At 37.7% G+C, this 20,778-nt stretch overlaps 4 protein-coding genes across 4 annotated transcripts; 1 reads left to right on the top strand and 3 right to left on the bottom strand.

Annotated features, from left to right (window-relative positions):
* Window positions 1–644: 644 nt before the first annotated feature.
* On the bottom strand, window positions 645–8,728 carry cenpq (centromere protein Q; the record flags this gene model as incomplete). The annotated part of the gene is made up of 7 exons (XM_083901022.1): window positions 645–785; window positions 6,358–6,477; window positions 7,386–7,515; window positions 7,707–7,775; window positions 7,919–8,030; window positions 8,471–8,522; window positions 8,624–8,728. 7 exons carry the CDS (start codon window positions 8,726–8,728, stop codon window positions 645–647), a joined length of 729 nt encoding a protein of 242 aa, XP_083757148.1.
* A 1,278-nt stretch (window positions 8,729–10,006) lies between these two features.
* mrpl16 (mitochondrial ribosomal protein L16) lies at window positions 10,007–15,254 on the bottom strand. The gene is made up of 5 exons (XM_083900981.1): window positions 15,037–15,254; window positions 13,695–13,766; window positions 13,426–13,574; window positions 11,473–11,766; window positions 10,007–10,246 (listed from the first exon to the last, which is right to left on the bottom strand). The coding sequence occupies exons 1-5, from the start codon at window positions 15,107–15,109 to the stop codon at window positions 10,055–10,057; spliced, it is 780 nt and encodes a 259-aa protein (XP_083757107.1). The 5' UTR covers window positions 15,110–15,254; the 3' UTR covers window positions 10,007–10,054.
* A 664-nt stretch (window positions 15,255–15,918) lies between these two features.
* txnl4b (thioredoxin-like 4B) lies at window positions 15,919–17,832 on the bottom strand. The gene is made up of 3 exons (XM_083900407.1): window positions 17,665–17,832; window positions 16,698–16,849; window positions 15,919–16,556 (listed from the first exon to the last, which is right to left on the bottom strand). Exons 1-3 carry the CDS (start codon window positions 17,794–17,796, stop codon window positions 16,391–16,393), a joined length of 450 nt encoding a protein of 149 aa, XP_083756533.1. The 5' UTR covers window positions 17,797–17,832; the 3' UTR covers window positions 15,919–16,390.
* A 470-nt stretch (window positions 17,833–18,302) lies between these two features.
* trmt10c (tRNA methyltransferase 10C, mitochondrial RNase P subunit) lies at window positions 18,303–19,865 on the top strand (the record flags this gene model as incomplete). The annotated part of the gene is made up of 1 exon (XM_083901021.1): window positions 18,303–19,865. The coding sequence occupies one exon, from the start codon at window positions 18,303–18,305 to the stop codon at window positions 19,863–19,865; it is 1,563 nt and encodes a 520-aa protein (XP_083757147.1).
* Window positions 19,866–20,778: the final 913 nt, after the last annotated feature.

The following is a 20,778-nucleotide window of genomic DNA, read 5'->3' as shown; positions in this document are numbered from 1 at the left end:
AGAATACAATATCTTATGAATACGGTTGATACTTTTTCTTGCCACTAGACAGCCTTTTCTGGCCAGTTTGCAATACGGTCACTTTCTTGTGCCAAAGCCCATAGGGAGAAATCCGCATTTTTAGCTTACACAGGAGCTTCCGGTCTACTGCTGCCTCAATTAGAACATTTATGTCACTTAGGTGAATAGAAATAAAAAATAAGACAGGGACATGTTTTTAAGAGATCATAGACTAAAGCAGATGTAGAATTTATTTATTCTTGGCTAAAATCGGTTTTCTCCTCCATCCCCATATTAACGCGGACCCGCGTTGGTACACAGATATGGCAGCAGCCGCAGCAGTGTGCTCGACAAAGCCAGTGTTGGCACCTTATAAGACCGTAAATGGCACTTTATATGGATTACATCCAATTATTTTTGTTGGATTTGTTTAGCGCCCATGATATTAAACCACAAAAAGTACAGCTATGTGACACTGAGAAATGTTTCCCCGTCACACTAACATAGCAAACATTGTGTGCGCACTGCTTACACCTGTTCACTTCCCTTTGTTCCAAGACTTCAGAGTTCAGAGCTGTGTAAACAGAGATTGGGCTAGCTTCCTTCAGAGTGAGGTTCACCACTGATCGGAGTAAAGCCAGCAGTTACAGTTCATCAGCGTGTTTGTGTGCATGAAGAAGCAGCACCTGTGCATTCTGTATGGCCTCCGATTTCTGCAGGAGTTCTCCCAGTCTTTGTGCAGTGGCCTCACGCTCATTGTCTGGTATTGTTTTTCTCATTAAAACCTGGGGAGGAAACACAAGATATCATTTAGCACTACTGTGCGATTCCACGAGAATGTGAAATGAGTCATCCACAGACCTCTGCACTTCACATTCTCTCTGAGACTTACGAAATACACTTGTCTTTGTTTTTTACAATAAACAGAAGTTGCATCAAAGTGAACATGTTTAGACTTACCTGTCAGGAACTGACTCGGACACATTCATATCTTACTCACAAGAAAGAGAAAATAATTTGAATAAATATCTGTATTGCATTACATTTGTTGTTTTAGCAATACTGTAATGACCATACATTCAATATTTTTCAATCTCTCTATTATAATACAACTTGAAAATAGAGGAAATATGTATGCAGCATAAGAAAACAGCTTATTCAGGCTCAATTGTCAAGTATTTTGTATGGCCTCCTCATACTCAGGACTATATTAAACCTAAATGGCCTCCAACCCTTAATAATGTAATTGGCAATTCCTGAATATAATGGCTGGCTTATTTACGACATACTTTAGCATTGCTTATAGGGCTGCAACTATTGATTACTTTCTCGACAAATTAAGTACTTGTTTGGTCCACAAAAATGTCCGAAAATGTTAACAGATGTCTCGTTTTTTCCACAACATGATTCCATTTTAACGATTTGTCAAATGTAGCAAAGAAACTAGAAAATATTCAGATTTAAGAAGCTTGAAAATCAGAAAGCTTGTTTTAATCATTTAAAATATAATAATAATAATAAAAATTGATTCTGAAAATAGTTGACAATTCATTTAGTAATCGATTCATCTTTGCAAACACGTTTGAGTTTTACGGAAGAGGATTAGGGCCACGGAGGAAAAAAAAAATTGAGTTCTGACTTTAAACTCAGAATTCTGACTTTAATCTCAGAATTCTGACTTTAATCTCAGAATTCTGACTTTATTCTCAGAATTCTAACTTTATTCTCTGAATTCTGACTTTATTCTCAGAATTCTGACTTTAATCTCAGAATTTTGACTTTATTCTCAGAATTCTGACTTTAATCTCAGAATTTTGACTTTATTCTCAGAATTCTGACTTTATTCTCAGAATTCTGACTTTAATCTCAGAATTCTGACTTTATTCTCAGAATTCTGACTTTATTCTCAGAATTCTGACTTTATTCTCAGAATTCTGACTTTAATCTCAGAATTCTGACTTTATTCTCAGAATTCTGACTTTAATCTCAGAATTCTGACTTTATTCTCAGAATTTCTGACTTTAATCTCAGAATTCTGACTTTATTCTCAGAATTCTGACTTTATTCTCAGAATTCTGACTTTAATCTCAGAATTCTGACTTTATTCTCAGAATTCTGACTTTATTCTCAGAATTCTGACTTTAATCTCAGAATTCTGACTTTAAAGTCAGAACTACGGGTACACCGTAAGGACCACTTCCCTTTTCATGCAGGTGGGAGAAACGCAGGGTGGCAGAAGATGTCCATCGGCGATTTTTTGCGTGTTCGGGGGGTCCCAGAGGAAGCTATTTCTTTAATGGAAGACCAAAAGGTGAGTGAAAATGAAATACGTGTTGTTTAGGTGTTCGGAGTAGCACGCCCAGGTTAACACCCGCTTACACATTAATGATGTTAGAGACAGTAAAGACCCGCTGCGGTAGTCGGCTAATTTTGGTCTTTGTGTAGTCAATTGATAATAATGCATTTATTTTGCATACGGACCAAAACAACATAATGGCATGGTCACGTTCATGTAGCAATAACATACTATCCACCACTTGTAGCTTAGCTTCCGAAGCTACTCCCGTTTGCCAACATAAACAAACGGATATAAACTAAGAAAACACAAAATCGTGTGGCGCATATGTACTTTTCTCAACTAAGATCTTAGTGATAAAGTAGTGATTTGTAGCGTTTGCTGGGCTGCGGTCAGTGCCGCTCACGGTACCACTGCTGTGTTAATTTCTTCTTTGTGTAGTCTACTACAGCGTCCGTCACTCATATTTCCAAGCCACTACTGCCCCCTATTGGCGGAAAATGGTATAGCACTAGTTATTTCAGGGGAGTTTCAAATACTAGAAATGTGACAGAAACCCATTTGAATAAGAACAAAACTATACATATACAAAATACCGTTCATCTGTTTATCTAAATAATTACACAGGCATGCCCCTCCTTACAATCAATTGGCCTGTCAATTTGTTGTTTGATCCAATAACAGAACATTGTTTCGGTGTGTTAAAGTTTTATTTAGAATGATCCAGCCATTTAGCTCCATTCACCCTAATTCTCTCAGGTACCAGAGGGCTGGTCAAATAGCCATGGATTTCCCACTATGAAATGGTTTGACAGAAATAAATTAGATAATATCAGGTCTGATTGCAGTATTCAGATACTCATAATAAGTCAGTGAATGTGTAGTCTCACATTGAAAGGGTTATCACTACCTAGCTTGACACCAGTGTACTGATTTAAGGGGCTTAACCTCAACATTATGTTTGCAATGTGTACGTAGAAGAAAATAATTGTCTTTTATTCATTCTTCTTCACAGATTGACAGTGACGTCATTGAACTGATGGATGATGTGACTCTGGTAGACCCATGACTGGAGACCAAATTGCCCTCTCATGATTATTAGATAGATAACAATGCCTGCAATGACAGAATTGGATAACTTGATTAAAATGGAAGTGTACTCCCAAAGGCCAGCTTACATGTGATGAGACTGTTTTTGAACTGTGTTGTTTGCTGATGGAAGAGAAGAAGGGATGGGATGCCCCAGCAGATCCTCTATCTGCAACTGAACTATACATCATGTTAAGAGAGGAACTACTGAAAATTATTTGATCAATGGACAAATCCAATTTTTACGAAATACAACATTAGCCCCAGTGATATAATTTAATAGTATTTGTCTTATCTTGTCAGTATGGACAAGTATGGCTATACTGCAGGTGTTTTAAGAATGTGAAGTAATAGTAATTAAGTAATAAAGTAATGCATTTTGGGTGCAATCAAACACAATGCCTCCTTTTTGTTTTATCATCTTTCACTATTGTTTTTCAATCCAGCTGACAATGAATTAATTTGTAACATTCTATTAACACTGTATTTTAAACCTTATTTAGCCCATCACTTTTTACAAATGGATAGGGAGCTTCATCAACATTCAACTGAAGAACTTGATACAAATGTGATTGAAAAAGCACTAACCCTAACCCAAAACATTTTATTAACATTAAAGTAACATTCCAATGCATAAAGTAGCATTTTACAGTCAACGAGGCTTTACTAGAGATCTCAACTAAAGTAATAGTCATGAGCTAAAAGCAGTTACTGAGTGAAAAGCATACAATTTAATTTTGATGGTAAATGAAAAAACTTAAAACTTTAGCCTTAGAGAGTCTCATGTAGCCTCTTTTTCATAAAATATCTTCTACATCAATGACCTAATGTAACATATTAACATTTCAGGTAATACCAGCTACTCAACTAGGGTCTGTAGTATCACAAAATACCTCCCATTTCATCCATAAACATGGTGTAGAATAAAGGCAAGTGTTAATGCGTAAGAAGATGTGCATACAGCTATACTAAAGCTATACTCCAGACTTGCTTATAGCAACAAGGAAATACTTTCTGGTATTGTAATGATAACAAAACACCTGAAAATATAACAATGTGGAACAAGGAAGACTCAACAATTACAGCACCTGCTATTATCAAATTGGTTGACACATTAAGTGTGTAATATAAGAACACAAAATTATCAAACTGAATTGTTTAGTGCTTGTGCAATAACAATCATATTGTCCAAAATTAGAAGAGATTACATCAGTTTGTGGTCTGTTAATATGAGATCACGACCAATAAGGACAGATGCAGAGTAGCTATATCTTCATAAGATTCAACTGAGACGTGGTGTCACAAGATACTGTAAGACCATCATCATTTTGGTTGATGAACGAACATGTGGTACCAAGAAAATATGACATATACATCAGAATAGCTTCAGTATTTACTATATACACTAATTTGCTTTTGCTATCTAGGAAGTGATATTTTAGCAGTCATCAGCTAAAGTACCTGCATGAAAAGGGACTCTCCCGCGAAGTGGTCCTTATGGTGTACCCGTAGTTCTGACTTTAAAGTCAGAATTCTGAGAATAAAGTCAGAATTCTGAGATTAAAGTCAGAATTCTGAGTTTAAAGTCAGAATTCTGAGATTAAAGTCAGAATTTCTGAGATTAAAGTCAGAATTCTGAGAATAAAGTCAGAATTCTGAGATTAAAGTCAGAATTCTGAGAATAAAGTCAGAATTCTGAGAATAAAGTCAGAAATTCTGAGAATAAAGTCAGAATTCTGAGATTAAAGTCAGAATTCTGAGATTAAAGTCAGAATTCTGAGAATAAAGTCAGAATTCTGAGATTAAAGTCAGAATTCTGAGAATAAAGTCAGAATTCTGAGATTAAAGTCAGAATTCTGAGTTTAAAGTCAGAATTCTGAGAATAAAGTCAGAATTCTGAGAATAAAGTCAGAATTTCTGAGATTAAAGTCAGAATTCTGAGATTAAAGTCAGAATTCTGAGAATAAAGTCAGAATTCTGAGATTAAAGTCAGAATTCTGAGTTTAAAGTCAGAACTCAATTTTTTTTTTTTTCCGTGGCCCTAATCCTCTTCCGTAGAGTTTAACTCAATAGAAGATGATATCAGAATTTGTCAGATGTGGGAAGGATAGACATGACTAACTTTGCAAAGAACATCAAAAGCGAGCCGCAGCCTACAACCTTTGCACAACACTGACAAAAAGTTTCTACATGCACAAAATACAAAAAAATGTCAATGATTCATCCAATATTGTAATAAAACTTGTATAATAACAGAACAAGTCAAGACTAATATGTTTCACCACTCACCTCTAATGTTGGTTCATCTGCTGGTGGGCGATGAGGGGGAAGGTTGAGAACTGTTTGTTCACTTTGCTGTAAGCTCTGTGTAAACAGACAGGAAGACAAGAAGTTCTGAGGAAGTAGTATTTAATACATTTCTCTCCCCATTTAAAGGTCCAGTGTGTAAGGGAATCGGGGAAACGGTGGTCCTTTATCTCTGTTTCAGTAATAAGCTTCCACTTCAAAATGCTAGTTTGTCCATTCAGGCTTCTGTAGAAACACAATGGTGGCCTCCAAACAGAAAGACCCTCCTCTAAATTACATAACAGCCGTATTCCAAGGCTAGGAGAGACACAAAAAGCAATTATACACTTACACAAACATACATATCGTTACCTAGATGTTACACACTGGACCTTTAATGTTAAGACAGAGAAGAAACATGAGTTTTTTTCCTGATTGAGAACGAAACAAAGACAGAAAGAACCGAGAAAGAACAAAACCCCGTCAGACCACAGAAAAAAGCCACATTTTGACAGCTGAACCACCAACACTTGCTGAGAGACACACATGTCAAACCCTCGGTTATTTCTAGAAAAGTGTAGAAGACGCACTAAGGAACAAAATCCTACAAAGTGAATGCAGAATTTTTGAAACATACAAGCCTGTAATAAGAGCCAGTTCAGCACAAACTTTTTTTTTTTATGTACCTCTTTGGCTTTCTCCTCCTCATCCTCCACCTGGTCTCTGAGCGTTGCGCATGTTTGCTGTAAAGACACGGTCTCTTCCTCCGTCTTCTCCAGAGCAACTATCACAGATTTCAAGTCGCTCTATAAACAAAAATACGCAGAAATGTGACATAAAACCAAGATACTACAGACACATTATTACTCATTCATGACTGGCACTGACTGATACTCATAGTGATTATTTCTCCTGTTGTAGAAGTAGCATTCATACAGCAGAGAACATCTACACACAGAATACTGTCAGCTTCACACAACTCTCTCTGAGGTTGTGTCGGGCAACATTAGATTAGGTTAGACTTTACTGATCCCACACTGGGATCATTTGCTTGCCAAAGCAGCAAAAAATGTCTGAGATGGACTAGTGTCAAATTCAAAGAAGAAACTAATAGAAGAATATAACGCTATGCTAGAAAATATTCACATTTACTCCCATCTACACCTTTTATGTCAATATTGAACTAGTAAATTGAGACTGCTGCAAACAAGTTGCAGGGAAAACACGGAACACAAATGCAGTATGTGCCCACAAACGTTTTCAGAAGTGAATCCTACTGCTCAAAAGAAAAAAACACTCTCTCAGTCAGGTCTGATAGTATTGCTGGACATAAACCGTTTGCAGAGAAACGACAGCATGTAAATAATGTTACACTGTTTTTGTTCACGGATGCAGAAGTTACACACTGCAGCTTTAAAAAGTGGATTGTAAATTCATTTAGCATTAAAAGTCTAATGAACTGATCATAAAACGGATTGAGACCTGAGACCACAGAAGAGGTCAGATTTCAGATTTCATGCAGCCCACCACTTAATGAGTTATTTTTCTCCATGTTGGTTTATAGATATTTTTTGCATCATCAATGTTTTTCTTGTCAGTTGCATATACTTACAAACATTTAATTATGAAATTCTGTCACATATTGTTATTGCTTTATCACTCTGGAGCAGGTCATTTGAGTTTGGGACCCTTGGACTACAGTGAAAATATTCACCTCCAGTTTTTCCAGAGTCTTCTTTCCAACCTCCAAGTTCTTACTCTCCCTCTGCTGGTGGTGAGATGAACACTCCATATGTTTATGTTTCTGGACTGGAACACTGAGCTGTGCACACTGAGCCAGGAACCTACAGCAGTTTGTAAAAATATGTCATTTAAAAACAGAAAATCGATATTTATATAATGTCATATATTTCTCTTTCTGACACAAAGCATAATATTGGTGTAGTGACAACCAGTCGTATTGGGTTAGAGCTAGCTATAACAATTTACAGCACTTCATGCCACTTATTTACATATATTTTGACCCACTGCTCACCTGACTTTCATCATGTTCAGATGTTCCTGACTCTCTTTCTTCTGTGTCTTCTTCAAAGCAAGAGTAGCTCTGTTAACACAGGAGAAAACTAATTTGGTTTCACCTTGGTTAAATAAAGAATGTGTATCCACCTGAACATCACCATACAGCATAAGCCAAATCAGTCTTTTTTTTTTTTCAGAATATCTTCAGTGCTCATCTGTGATACTTACAGAACTGATAGGTCCATTATATTCTCCAGAGCAGTGATGGTAGACGGTGGCATCAGCTTCCAGTTTTCCTGTCCTTTAACTTTCTTAGGTAGGGATGACGATCGACCAACAGCTATCAGACAAAATAAAAATAAAGGCATAAGTGCTGGTATCTGGTTTCTTTTATGGACCAAACCTACAGTATGCTGGGGTTGGGGCAAAAAATACTCTACAGACCCCTTGCATGTATTATTCACTGAATATGAGCTGTTGCCATGAAATAGACGTTTCAGAGAACGCCTGCTAAATGAGGTGGAGTTGAAGTAGGTTTAGGGGTTACACTGTGTGCAGTATTGTACTTCAACCAAAATGTTGTGTTGTGATGACATATACATTGTGTGTTAGGTTTGACGGCAAGTGCTGTTGTCCCACGTCTGATGTCATGTGTTTGGTTCAATTAGTTATCCTATGCAGACATGTGTTTGTTTGTGTTGTGTTTGGAAAAAAACTAATTTCAGAGTAGTCTGAAGTAAAATCTAATAATATAATAAAGCCTAAAATAGCATCTCGTACCTTTTCTCTTTTGTCCCGGTTTGGCACCGTTGTTTTCACCGAGCTTCTTCTCCTGAAGTAAAAAAAAACCAAACAAACAAAAACACATGAAGCATTGGGAGAAGCTAACAACTGTTAACCAGATGCTAAAATAGGGCATAGTCGTTATCTCACCTGTTGTCCCGTTTGTTTTTGTTTCACTGTCTCGTCCATTTTTCTCTTTTTCTTCAGGTTTGGAGCTTTTGAAGACGTCCGGTTTGACCCTCGCACAGGTTTCATATCTGCTAAACTAGTTTCAGGAACAACGTCAATGCAGAGCAACGAGCAGGCTAAGCTAACGTTACAGTTGCTGACCCTGGTTGAGGAAACGACACAAATGTGTGTTCTCTGTGTTTAAAAGCGAGTATTAAACGTCAACCGTTGCATAGCGTTGTCAACAACACGGTTGTTTTGGTCAAAACAAAACTCTTTCGTCTTTCCCGCTTCTATTTTCGAATACTTCCGCTTACAGCAGTGCGCGTGCGCAAACACTGAATTGTGGCGTGTGGTCCAATCTCACTTTTAAATCTAAATAAACGGATTTTACTACATATTATGGCAAGGCGCTGATTTATTAGCTAGTCTGAAAAAAAATTCAGGCATATACAATGATATTCTTTACTCTTTCTTGGATGAATGAGACCAATTTTCTATGGAAGCTCATTTTCACCAGTTGAAAAACAAAAATACATAATATTAAAGTCATAATGACTTATTTTCTCACAATTAAGACTTGTCTCATAATAAGTAATCAATTTCATAATTTCATAAAGTCATAATTTTGAAAAGGTAACTCATTATTATGATATGGTGTCTCATAATTATGTGTTTGCCACTTTAAAAACATGTGTATGTATGTAAAAATATATGTATGTCATAATTACGAAATAGGAAGTAATTGTAATTAAGTATCTCATAATTATGACTATTAGTAAGTCATATACTGTATATGAGATAGTAAGTCATAGTTATGATAAAGATTATCATTAGTATAATATTGTAAGTCACAATGTCATAACATTTCATAATTATGATCTTTTTTCCTCATAATACTTTTTTTTTTTTTTTAATAATTAAAACATATTTAAAATCAAGTTTTCAGACTTTTCTGTTCCTCAAATGTGAATATTTTCTAGTTCCTTTGCTCCGTACCACATAAAGGAATCATTCAAACTGAATCATTTTGGTTTGTGGACAAGACAAGACATTTGAGAATATCATAATTTCCAGGTTTGAGAAACACTAATCAACATTTTTTGACATGTTACGCACCAGTCGATAAATCGACTTTGAAAATAATTGTTAGTGGCAGCCCTAGTATTAGTCTTGTGGGTACAAAATTACCCAATAAAAAAACTCAAATTCAAGTGTGTTGCAATACTTTGGTCACCGGATGAGGAAAGCTTTCAAAATCTAGTTTATTGGTTGTTTTGAACAGAAAAGAAGGGTAAAAAAATGAACATAAACCAATATAAAAATCCAAATATGACATGACTGAAAGACAGAGGTTTCCAAACATCAAAAACAGTGTGGTCAAGACGATTGAATTTAGGTTTGTGAGGTGGATCACACTCTCCCCGGCAGGTGAAATTTTCCTGTGAAACGTCCATGGTTGTGCAAATCATTGGGACTGACCACCCTCCTGATCCCAAGCATGTTTCCCTGCACAATCTCCTTAAATGTCCAGGGATTCTGGTTGTTCTGCTCGATTTCCTCCTGCTTCTTGTGCATGGTGGCTAGGCTCTCTCTGCTCATTACCTGAAACAAACAAAAAGCAATCAAATAGTCTAATCTATACACGGCAAAGAGGAAGTAATCATCAGTACAAATGTCTTATATATACTTATTTCAAGATTTGTGTAAAAGAAATATCAGTCACACATATAAAGTAACCTCTCAATAGTGTTTTTGTGATGATATCTGAGGACACATTGAGGATGGTTTGGGAGCATTAGACCAGAAACTTAGAGCTGCCAATACTATGTATATGGGATGTACGCTATTATCATCTTTAAGTCTGGTTCTGTCAGAGATTTCTACCTGTTAAAAGGGATTTTTTCTCTCCTCTGATGCAGAGTGTTTGCTCATTGTGTGAATTGCTGGGTTTCTCTGCTCTCAATGACGTTGTATATGTACAGCACCTTGAGATAATGTATGTTGTGATTGAAATTGAATTAAATGAACTCTGCAGTTGGGGAAAAACATATTAGGGCTTAACAATTAACAGAAATTATATCGAAATCGCAATACGGCCTATTGCAATTTTCAAATCGCAGGAGGTGCGATATTCGTTAAAGCCAAGATGTGTGTCAAAATATAATTTTTGATTAATTATTGTCTTGATCTATCGAGCACATTTTACTCTACAGACTGAATAGAACATTGTGTCTTAAAGATCTGCACAAATATCAGAAAATAATCCTTTTAAAGGTGCCATATGTAAGAATGTGGCCAAAAACGGTTACTACATTCAAATTCAAAATACTGAGGTCTTTTAGGTTTCGTTTTCTGGCAACCCGTGGTTGCTCGGCATCTGAGACTCTACTGACTGCAATGATCGGTAGACGGTGGTAGGTGGCGCCACATGCCAAAACATGTTTTCGAAACATAAACATGATTTGCAGTCTGCAAAAAAATGTTTTTAATGCAAGTATTTTGGCTGTACCGTGTTGTTGGTGAGTTCAGTTTCACTATTCCCTTAGATATCGCAAATCATATCACAATCCTATCGCAATTCCTGTCCAAAATAATCACAATAAGATATTTATATATCGGTATTGGTTATTGTCCAAAGCATTCCCAATATATTGGTATATCTGATATTGGCAAATATGGTGCATCCCTAGTCCATACATGATCTGATCGCTCAGGACCAATGTTAACACCACGTCCAAACTCGGTCATATACCCCAGTACCATTACTATAAGATTAGATGACACAGCAATTGGCAAATAATGTACACACTATATATCTGTCATCTCACCTTGGCAGGAAACGGGAGCTTCTTTGCCACTTCAGTCAAGAACTGCTCAACCTCCGCGAGCTCCACCTTTCCTCCCAACTCCACGATCAGACGACCGTAGCGGACCGGCGTCACGTAGTGGTCGATGGCTCCCTTCCCTCCGCCCATACGCTGCCCCAGACCTTTACGCGTGATGGGTTTGTACGGGGCACTGATGCGCCAGCGGGCAAATGTAGTTTGGGCATCCATCTTGCGATTGATTGTTAGACGAATCATCTCGATGTGGCCCCAATGCAGGTAGCCACCTCCCATGGCCTGAGGGAAAGGAAATCGAGCGAGAGATAAGGTTAGTTAAAGCTGTAGTGCGTAACTTTCAATGATTTATGGTGATATTCTGCCTCTGTTAACAGGTAAAACATGGAATATTATTTGTTTGTCGAGTCCTTCATCTGAAAACGGGGTCTGACAAGCAAAACTATCAGACCTGACTGATGGAGAGTTTGTGTCAACTATTTTAATTAAAACGATTAAATCAGTTTGAGTTTTTAGCTTCTTAAATGTAAATATTTTATGATTTCCTTGTTGCCATCAAACAACAAAATAAGTCATTTGAGAACATCATCATTTTGAGGTTTGGGAAACACTTTGGGAACATTTTGAGGAACAAATCAGTACTTGATTAAAATATTTTTAATTAAAATAATTAACAGATAAATCAATTATGAAAATTAACGTTAGTTACTGTAAATCCACTAGGGATGGGGCCGATCCGATCCAGTATCGGTATCGGGTTCAGATACAGACGAAATTGACGAATCGGAAATATCGGATCCAACTGTCAAGATGTCCGATCCGATAAGTCTGTGCTTTAATGTTGTCTGCTGAAATGTCTCCACAAGTGATTCCCTGGCTGCTCTGCTAGCTGGCTGCAAAAAGTGGAATGGATTTCCTATATGGAGGCGTGTCTCAATGAGGCGCGGAGTAATGATGCACAAGCCGTTCAGGAAATCTATTCCAGGGTTTACAGCCAGCTGGCAGGTGCGCATGATTGACCAGGAGTTCACCTGCAGCTCCTCTGCAGCCAACATAATCCCAGCCGTCACCATTTTAAAACACCTGCTCGCTGAGGTGAACATTACTGACAGCGGCATTAAAAAAAATGAAAATCACACTCCTCCAAGCCAGGGTTTGTGTTAGCCGGTATTTGTGGTTTGTGGATTGAACATCCACAGCTCGTCTGTTACTCCGTTTATGTGTGTGTCTGTGTGATTCTCCGTAAATAAAGTAAGATGGATCTCACTCGTGCGGCAGAATTGTGTGTTCGCAGTATTTAGGTTTATGACATAAAGTCGGTGGATTTGTCACTGTAAAGTCGTTCATATCATACTTCCCTGTATAAATGAGTTTAGTTATTATTAAAGCCTTATATAAAATCAACAATAATGACGATAATATTAAAGCAAACAGAAAACAGCAAACAGAACATCCATATCGGAATTGTATCGGTATTGCCAGATATCCAAATTCAGGTATTGGATCAGAAGTGAAAAAAAGTGGATCGGTGTGCCCCTAAAATCCACCTTCCATTTCAAAATAAAACTGCCTTGTGCAACCTTAAATTATAATGTTATTTGAATGTAGAGCCGAAACTAAATGATTATTCTCATAATCAATTCATCTGTACATTATTTTCTTGATTAATTGAGCCACTTGTTTGGTCCATAAAATGTCAGACAACCTGGAAATTGTGCTTTTGAATGTCTTGTTTTGACAGACAAACCAAAATGATAATTTATTTTTTTTATCACATTTAAGAAGCTGAAAGATTTAAGAAACTTAAACAATTGTGAAAAGTATTTGAAAAACACTAACGAGCCCAACAAATCACTTGCGGGAATGTCACTGGGTGCCGCTAGATCTAAATGTCGCTACACTGACAAACACAAACTTCTCATATGAAATAAATGTACTTACCACAATAGCGTACTGTCCTATTGTGAAGGTATTTGCTGCCTTTGCTGGACCTTGGATATCTCGCAGCTTCTTCATCTCTTTCGTGGCCTTTTTTAAGTTTGGCACCTTGTTGATGACCTTCAGTTTCGGTTTCTCCGGCAGAACCACATCTTCATGTGTTTTAAAAAAAAAAGGGCACGAGGAATCATAAGAACAAAAATTAGCACACTTTAATTTTCCGATGACTTTTGAAATCACCACAGATGAATAACTAGATGATGATTGATTACCACTGTAGTCTGGAGGGATATCATATGTCTTCAGCCCGGCAGCCATGACTTTCAAATGGCTGAACAAGGGGCCTGTGAAATGAAAAACGGTGAAAACATTTTTGTGATCCTTGACACTTAGATTAAATGATTGAAATGAGTTAAAGTCGTAAAACAAGTGTACGACACGATTAAGAAGGTCTCGAGTAAACATGGTGTAAAAGACCTTTTTCATAGCAGATATTAATATAAAAAAAACAGTCGGACAATCCCAGGTTTTACTAGTAACATTGACGGAGGGTTCTACTCCAGGGAGTGCCAGAGTTGTGCTATGGTTCAAGGGTAAATTACGCTAAATACTTGACACTTAAACCTATGGAATATACAGTATGTACCATTTCCTCAAGAAATTGTTATTTTAAAACTGCATACATGTTCCCCATATTTTCCCAATAAAGTGATTTAGGAATAATTATTCTGTAGAGTCATTATAGCTTGTTTTAAACAAAATCTTATTCTTCAACATGCAACATAGTCAACAGTCTTTTTTTCAGTTCCTTTAACTAAATGATTCCACAAAATTCTCCCACTATAATATTATCTTTTTTATTGTATGTATTGATGACTTTGGCCATTATCAGACCTACACCATAACTTATATTTATCTTATTTAATTTATATTTTTTACCCTTTAAATAATTCAATTTGACTGTATGCTATGTGTTTGGTTTTTAATGTCTCTGTACAACAGTGTAAATTCGGACTGCAACGATTAATTATTGATTGATAACTACATTAATTCATTCATCATCAACTATTATAATGAACAATTACATCAGTTTAATTGGGGGGTTTATACTGATTAAAACAGGTTCTCATTCATTTTCACTAAATAAGACGTTCAAAGAACATCATCATTTCGAGGTTGGGAAACACTGATCTGACATTGTGTGATCTTCGATTATTTGAGAAAAATAATCTTCAGATAAAGCCATTACAGGGCTGCCACAATAATCGATTACTAAATTAACTGATTTTCAGCTCTTATAATGTGAATATTTTTCTGGTTTATTTGTAAATTTGTAAATTTATTTGTAAATTTGTAAAGATGAAAACTTAATAATTTTGACAAGACATGTGGAGGTTCTGTCAACAAATATAATCAACAGATTAATCGATTATAGAAAGAGTCCTTTTCAAAATAAAGCTGCATTACAATATAACGTTTTAATCGTTTGAGGGCGACGTTGAAGAGCGATTACAAGTGTACAGTTATTTGCGTGTTAATGTGCACACTTAACAGTTTAATAACGTCGATACATACACCTCACAAACATTATTTGCCATTTCATTAGATGGTTACCTTGCCGGTGACCGCAGGCTCTACATACAGCGGTCAGTCCGCCGACAGCAGTCTTCGTTATGAAGGAAAACATTGTGTTTTACCGTGGAGAAAATACTAAAATCCTTCCTGTAATCGCTATGTCAACATTTACAGAGACTTAACTGAACTGAAAACTACCAACATAGCTGAGAAGACCATGCTCCAAACAAGGTCGCTGTTGCCATTGCTGCTGTGCTGCTTCCTTCCGGCACCACAGTTAAACCGGATGTACAGATCTACAAACTTCCTGTACGCTAGTTTTTCCATAATAAAAGCATAACCTCACATATTAATTTTGTTGATGAATCCAGTAATCGTTTTCCATGAAATGTCAGAAAATGTAGAAAAATAGTGATCAGTGTTTGTCAAAGCTGGAAACGATGATGTTCTCAAATGTACGGTCTTGTTTTTGTGCACAAAGGAAAATGATTCAGTTTTAATGATTTCTTTGTTTTATGGTGCAAAGAAACCAGAAAATATTCACATTTAAGAAGCTAAAACAATCAGAAATGTTGTTTTAAAAATGAAAAACCAATCATCAAAATAGTTGACGATTCATTTAGTAATCGATTATTCGAGTCCCAGCTTGCTGAAGATATATTCATGGACAAGTTTTTTCCAAATCCGGCTGAGACACAAGTCCTTTAATCCTTGATATATTCTTAAGGTCGTAGTAGGCCGACTTTGTAACTGTTTTAATGTGGCTGTTGAAGTTCTTCTTTACGTGGTATAATTGTTTCGATCTCCAAATGAACAAGAAGTGAGAAAACAAATAACTGGATGGTTCTTGATGAAATATAAACGTTTATTATCACAGCACACTAGAGTACACTAGATCTTTAATATACTGTACAGCTCATTTCCATAGGAAATATTGAAATATTTTCAGGCATTTTCAGATTTCTTTTAATTCACGTCAAACAGAGTTATAAGAGAAATCATAAAAGTAAAAATGTCCTATTGGTAATAAATTAAACTAAGGGAGCTTTAGCAAATTCTATGCCACTGCATGCATTTGTCATTCAATCTCAAACGAATGATCACAGTCTCACACTTTGAGTGAAGTGTTTTGTGTGCTGCGAACAAAGTTTGTCTTAATATTCAGGTCAAGGGTCGTGTGTTGTTTAGCTTCTATTGAAAAACGGTGGTAGATGCCAGTTAGAGAGAAAACATTGTGATCGCAGAGCGCACACACATAAACACAAACACAGTGGGCATATTCTTCTTCTTTGGGCGTCTCCCTTTAGGGGTCGCCACAGCAGATGTCCTCTCCCTTGTGTCCTCTTCTGTCACACATCTGTCCTCGTGTCCTCCTGTGGACGCACCGATGAGTCTAAATTCCGTGGTAGAGCAGATCATACTTGGGAACATTCCGAGAATCTATTGGACTCTGAACAATCATCTTTCCTCGCATGGCTCCTCTGTAGATGACTTCTATCAGATCAATGAAATCCTGCTTCGTCTTAAAACTGCCGACAAACTTGGTGTGATCTGGGGAGCTGGAAGCGAAAAGAGGAAACGGTTATTCATGTTAAAGGAATAAATTATCTGTGACTCTGTGGTTACGTCACTCCAAACTGTAAATAAAGCCGTAAATTATAGTGAAAGGAGACAAACTCTGATACGGTTAATTCACTGACCCATAATCCACTTTCATGTGCTGCCCATTGAAAAAGAAAACAGTGGAGGGGATGTAACTGATGTCGAAGTATCTAGTGTAGACCGGAGCTTTATCCACATCCACAATGTAGATGGACGCCATGTTGCTGAGGTCATGGGCGGTTTTTGACAACTGTGAAAAAAACATATAAACAAGTGAAAAATAAATGTTTACAAATCCCCAGGCAATGTGCATATGTCATCATTGTTCAATATTCAGTTGCATTCAAATATGTTATCGTTTTGTGTATGTCCATACATCCAGTGTTGTAATATAAATGTGTAAAAATACTTTCTGTACAAAACCCACGTATCAGTATAAAATACTGATACGTGGGTTTTGTCAGTATTTTATATGTAAACATATGTATGTATATAAAATACTGATACGTGGGTTTTGTACAGGAAGTATTTGTACTTTGTTATATTACAACACTGGATGTATGGACATACACAAAACGATAACATATTTGAATATACATACATATATACATATGTATGTATATGTATATATATACACACATATATATATTCCTCTATCTATCTTTGCTATTCGTTACTACCAAATCAAATCAGAAGAATAAGAGTTGCTAACGGGCTATGGAGCTATTCAGTCTTAATGAGCTGCTAAACGCTATAGTTTTACCATTCACCCACAATCTTCAAGTTGAAAGACAACTCGTTCATCATTTTTGAACCATGGTAACCGTAATATTATAATAAGTGACTTCAACTTCTACCAAGTTCTGGTAAGACACTTGTACTTTCACACAAGTTTCCCTTTCGGGTACTTTATACAAGACTACATACACCCCTATACTTTGCTCTTTTTCTTTTTTATATTCCTTTCTTTGTAAAGCGTGTTGTCGTTTGACCATACATTTTTCTTGTCGTATTGCATGTGTATTGTGTCTTTTCTAACACACGGAGCAAAAAAATGCCACTTACTATCTCGTCGAGCTGGAGACAAATCGAGTCTTCGTCTCTGCCGAACCTCAAGACAAGGACTTTCTCCGCAACGCATTTGATGACTTCGTCGATGTCTTTTTTACAAGTTAATTTGGGCAAAAACAGGCTCATTTTAGCAGCTAACTAAACTAGCGTATGTCGGTAGGAAATTACGTCATTGTCGCTGTGTGTGCAGCGCCGTAAAAGGTCCACCTAGAAACTACATTCATTTGAATTTATCGTAGAAATAAACTCAGATGAACGTTGCCTCTCTTTTTCATATTGAGGTGCCATGTAGAAACAAACATAAAGTAAATATTTAGTGGGCTGAAATGTTGCCTTTTAAACTAGGGTGGAAAATCTAGGCAGTACGGCATATTTTAGTGTGACACCATGCAACAACGTGACCTTCCCCTAATTTTGACAAGCATGGACGCCGAGAGGAGCCAAGTCAAGTCGGGAGGATATTTTAAAGCATTTTGTTGGATTTAATTTGCTTTTGTGACCTTTCTGTAAAATGAAAAAGAAGCGGGGGCTCTTCAGTAAGTTATTTTGTGTCATTTAAGTGATCCCTGACACAGTTGCAGCCTGTGTTCCGTAGTTTTCAGTTCTCAGCAGATTAAAAGCCACATATCGCGATGTTTCGGCTCTCCACCGCCCGCAGCCTCCACGAACTCTACAGATATGGAGAGTTTGTTTCATTCCGTCTCCCAAAAAAGCAGCTCATAACTTTCCACCACCCAGTGTGTCGTCACAGAACAGTCACCCCGATCCTGGCTCACCCCTTCTGCTCTGGGAGCCCACTGTGGAAAGATGTCCTCCAGCCTAAAGGAGACACGAGTGAGGAGGTGGAGACAGTTGATTTGGACAAATGGAAATCTGTAATGAGATCAAAAGCTGTATCAGAAGAGATGCAGCAAGTCAACATTGACGAGGACGCAAGTGATGGTGATGATGGAGACCTCACACAACCTGAAGGCGACTTAAAGGGCCAGTCTCTTCTGGAGGCAACCAGGGATCTTGTTGTGATGTGGAAGCAAGCCGGGAAGCTCGTACCTCAGCAGATGACCGACGAGGAGCTTGAGGAGCTGTCAAAGCTCACCACGAAGTCCTCCAGAAAAAAGTACCTGAAGTACCTGGCAATCAAGGAGGGCCACAAAAGGGCGCGCAAGGAGAAGCAGCAGCGGATAAAGGCAGAGAGGGAAGTCATACTGGAGCAAAAGAGACAAGAGGGCGGCGATGTGGAGGTGAAAAACACATTCCTCCTCCAGTACTGGACCCGCTCCCTGGACAAGCTTCTAGCCTGGAGGAGCGCCCAGGCCATGCTTTTCAATCAGCCACTTGTTTTTGACATGAGCTATGACTCCAATATGTCCAAGAGGGAGCTGGAGAACACGGCGACCCAAGTGTTGGAGGTGGAAGGGTGGAACCGGCGTGCCACTGAGCCCTTCCACCTCCACTTTTGCAACCTGCAACCAGGTGGGGCCTACGAGAAGGAACTGGTCAAACGATACGGTGCAGAGGCCTGGGACAAACTGTTAATTACCCCTACTGAGCGTCAGCACGTGGATGTGTTCCCCCGCGAAAGTCTTGTGTACCTCACTGCAGACTCCCCCAATATCCTCCGCAACTTTGACCACTCCAAGGTCTACATCATTGGAGCTCTGGTGGACAGGTCCATTCAGTCGGGCTTGTCTCTGGCCAATGCGAAGCGTCTGAAGCTGGCCACAGCTCGCTTACCGCTGGACCAGTTCCTCCATTGGGAGATAGGAGCCAAGAATCTGACTCTGGACCAGATGATCCGCATCCTGCTCACTGTCAAGGAGACGGGGAAGTGGGAGGAGGCGTTGAAGTTTGTGCCTCAGAGAAAGCACGACGGCTTCCTGGATGTGCAAAGACAAAGAGATGTCGTTGTGCAAAGCAGAGTCAGAGGAGTTGCTAATAACAGACCAGGAAAGTATAGTGACCGTGTGTTAAAAACTAGGGAAAGAAATACTGAAAGGACATTTAAAAATGTGGATCAAAGTCTGTACAGGATGCAGAACGAGTCCAGGTCACAGAGCAGAGACGGTACAGCTGGACTGTCCAGTGACAGAGACAACAGACCAGCTCGAACCACAGTACGGGAATCGTTTAACAGCAAAATGGTGGCAAAAAAACAGGCAGGCAAAGGCAAGACGTGGTGGCGTGATGATGAATGAAGTGATTAAAGTCTGGGACTGAAACACTAAGGAAATGTAAAAAATAAAAAAATCATAATAAAAAATAATTATGTACTTTGGTTGTACTGCTTTTTCAGAGGTCAAATGCAGGGTTATAAACAAGAACGAGACAAGAAAAACATAGAAACTACTTTGGTCTTTATTTTGGTCTGATATACAAATAATGTTTTTTGTTTTGGGGGGGGGGGGTTCTGGGAAGTAAACCACCACCATTGCTTTCCACAGAGATGCATAAAACCAAAGTAAAACACAGCGTAGTTTAAGAAAACTGCAAAACGTGTGCAACGTACAGCGTTACTCGTCATTTCAGAGTAGTGTACACTGAGGCAAAAGTTAACATAAATAAAATGTACTTAAATCATTTCAATTCATTTTTTTCTTTCAAGTAAAGCCAAACCTAATTGACAAAAGGTGTAATAATGCTATTATACTGTTGATATACATCCAACCTCTTGAATGTAACACTGCAATGCATTTTCATCTCACAATAATATATAAATTACATTAATACAGTGTTGAAAATCACACAGAGCAACTGGGGCTCAGTAATGCTGTTGCTGGCTGACACTGATGTATAGAAGCAAATATAAATAAAGCACACCAGGCTGAAATAATCACATTTGAATCGAGTAATGGTGTTGATTCACCTCGTAACACTGACTCATTTTGACCTCGCGTCCCACAAATAAATAGCTCTTAGCACAGATTTAATCCAGGCTGCAGCGGAAATGTAATCAGTATTATCTCAAGTTCTTTAAAAGGGAAAAAAAAGAATAAGAAACATCAAGGAAATAATAATAAAAAAAACATCTGAAATTGAAGAAGTACAATAATTAGAAACTGCTATGCAGTGAAATGGGTTGTACCAGCTTTAAAATGTTCCAGCGAGTGT

Source organism: Microchirus variegatus (genome assembly GCF_963457635.1).
Source record: "Microchirus variegatus genome assembly, chromosome: 14".
Lineage (NCBI taxonomy): Eukaryota > Metazoa > Chordata > Actinopteri > Pleuronectiformes > Soleidae > Microchirus > Microchirus variegatus.
Note: the sequence above shows the minus strand (reverse complement) of the source record. Positions and strands in the feature narration are given on the sequence as shown.

Excerpts from the sequence above, each read along its gene's own strand:
- mrpl16 (XM_083900981.1), bottom strand. The coding sequence starts at position 15,109 with ATGTTTTCCTTCATAACGAAGACTGCTGTCGGCGGACTGACCGCTGTA. Across the intron at positions 11,767-13,425 it reads TAGGACAGTACGCTATTGTG|GCCATGGGAGGTGGCTACCT; the intron begins GTAAGTACATTT and ends CCTTTCCCTCAG. Across the intron at positions 10,247-11,472 it reads AGCTCCCGTTTCCTGCCAAG|GTAATGAGCAGAGAGAGCCT; the intron begins GTGAGATGACAG and ends TGTTTGTTTCAG.
- txnl4b (XM_083900407.1), bottom strand. The coding sequence starts at position 17,796 with ATGAGCCTGTTTTTGCCCAAATTAACTTGTAAAAAAGACATCGACGAA. Across the intron at positions 16,850-17,664 it reads GTCTCCAGCTCGACGAGATA|TTGTCAAAAACCGCCCATGA; the intron begins GTAAGTGGCATT and ends TTTTTTTCACAG. Across the intron at positions 16,557-16,697 it reads CACATGAAAGTGGATTATGG|CTCCCCAGATCACACCAAGT; the intron begins GTCAGTGAATTA and ends TTTCGCTTCCAG.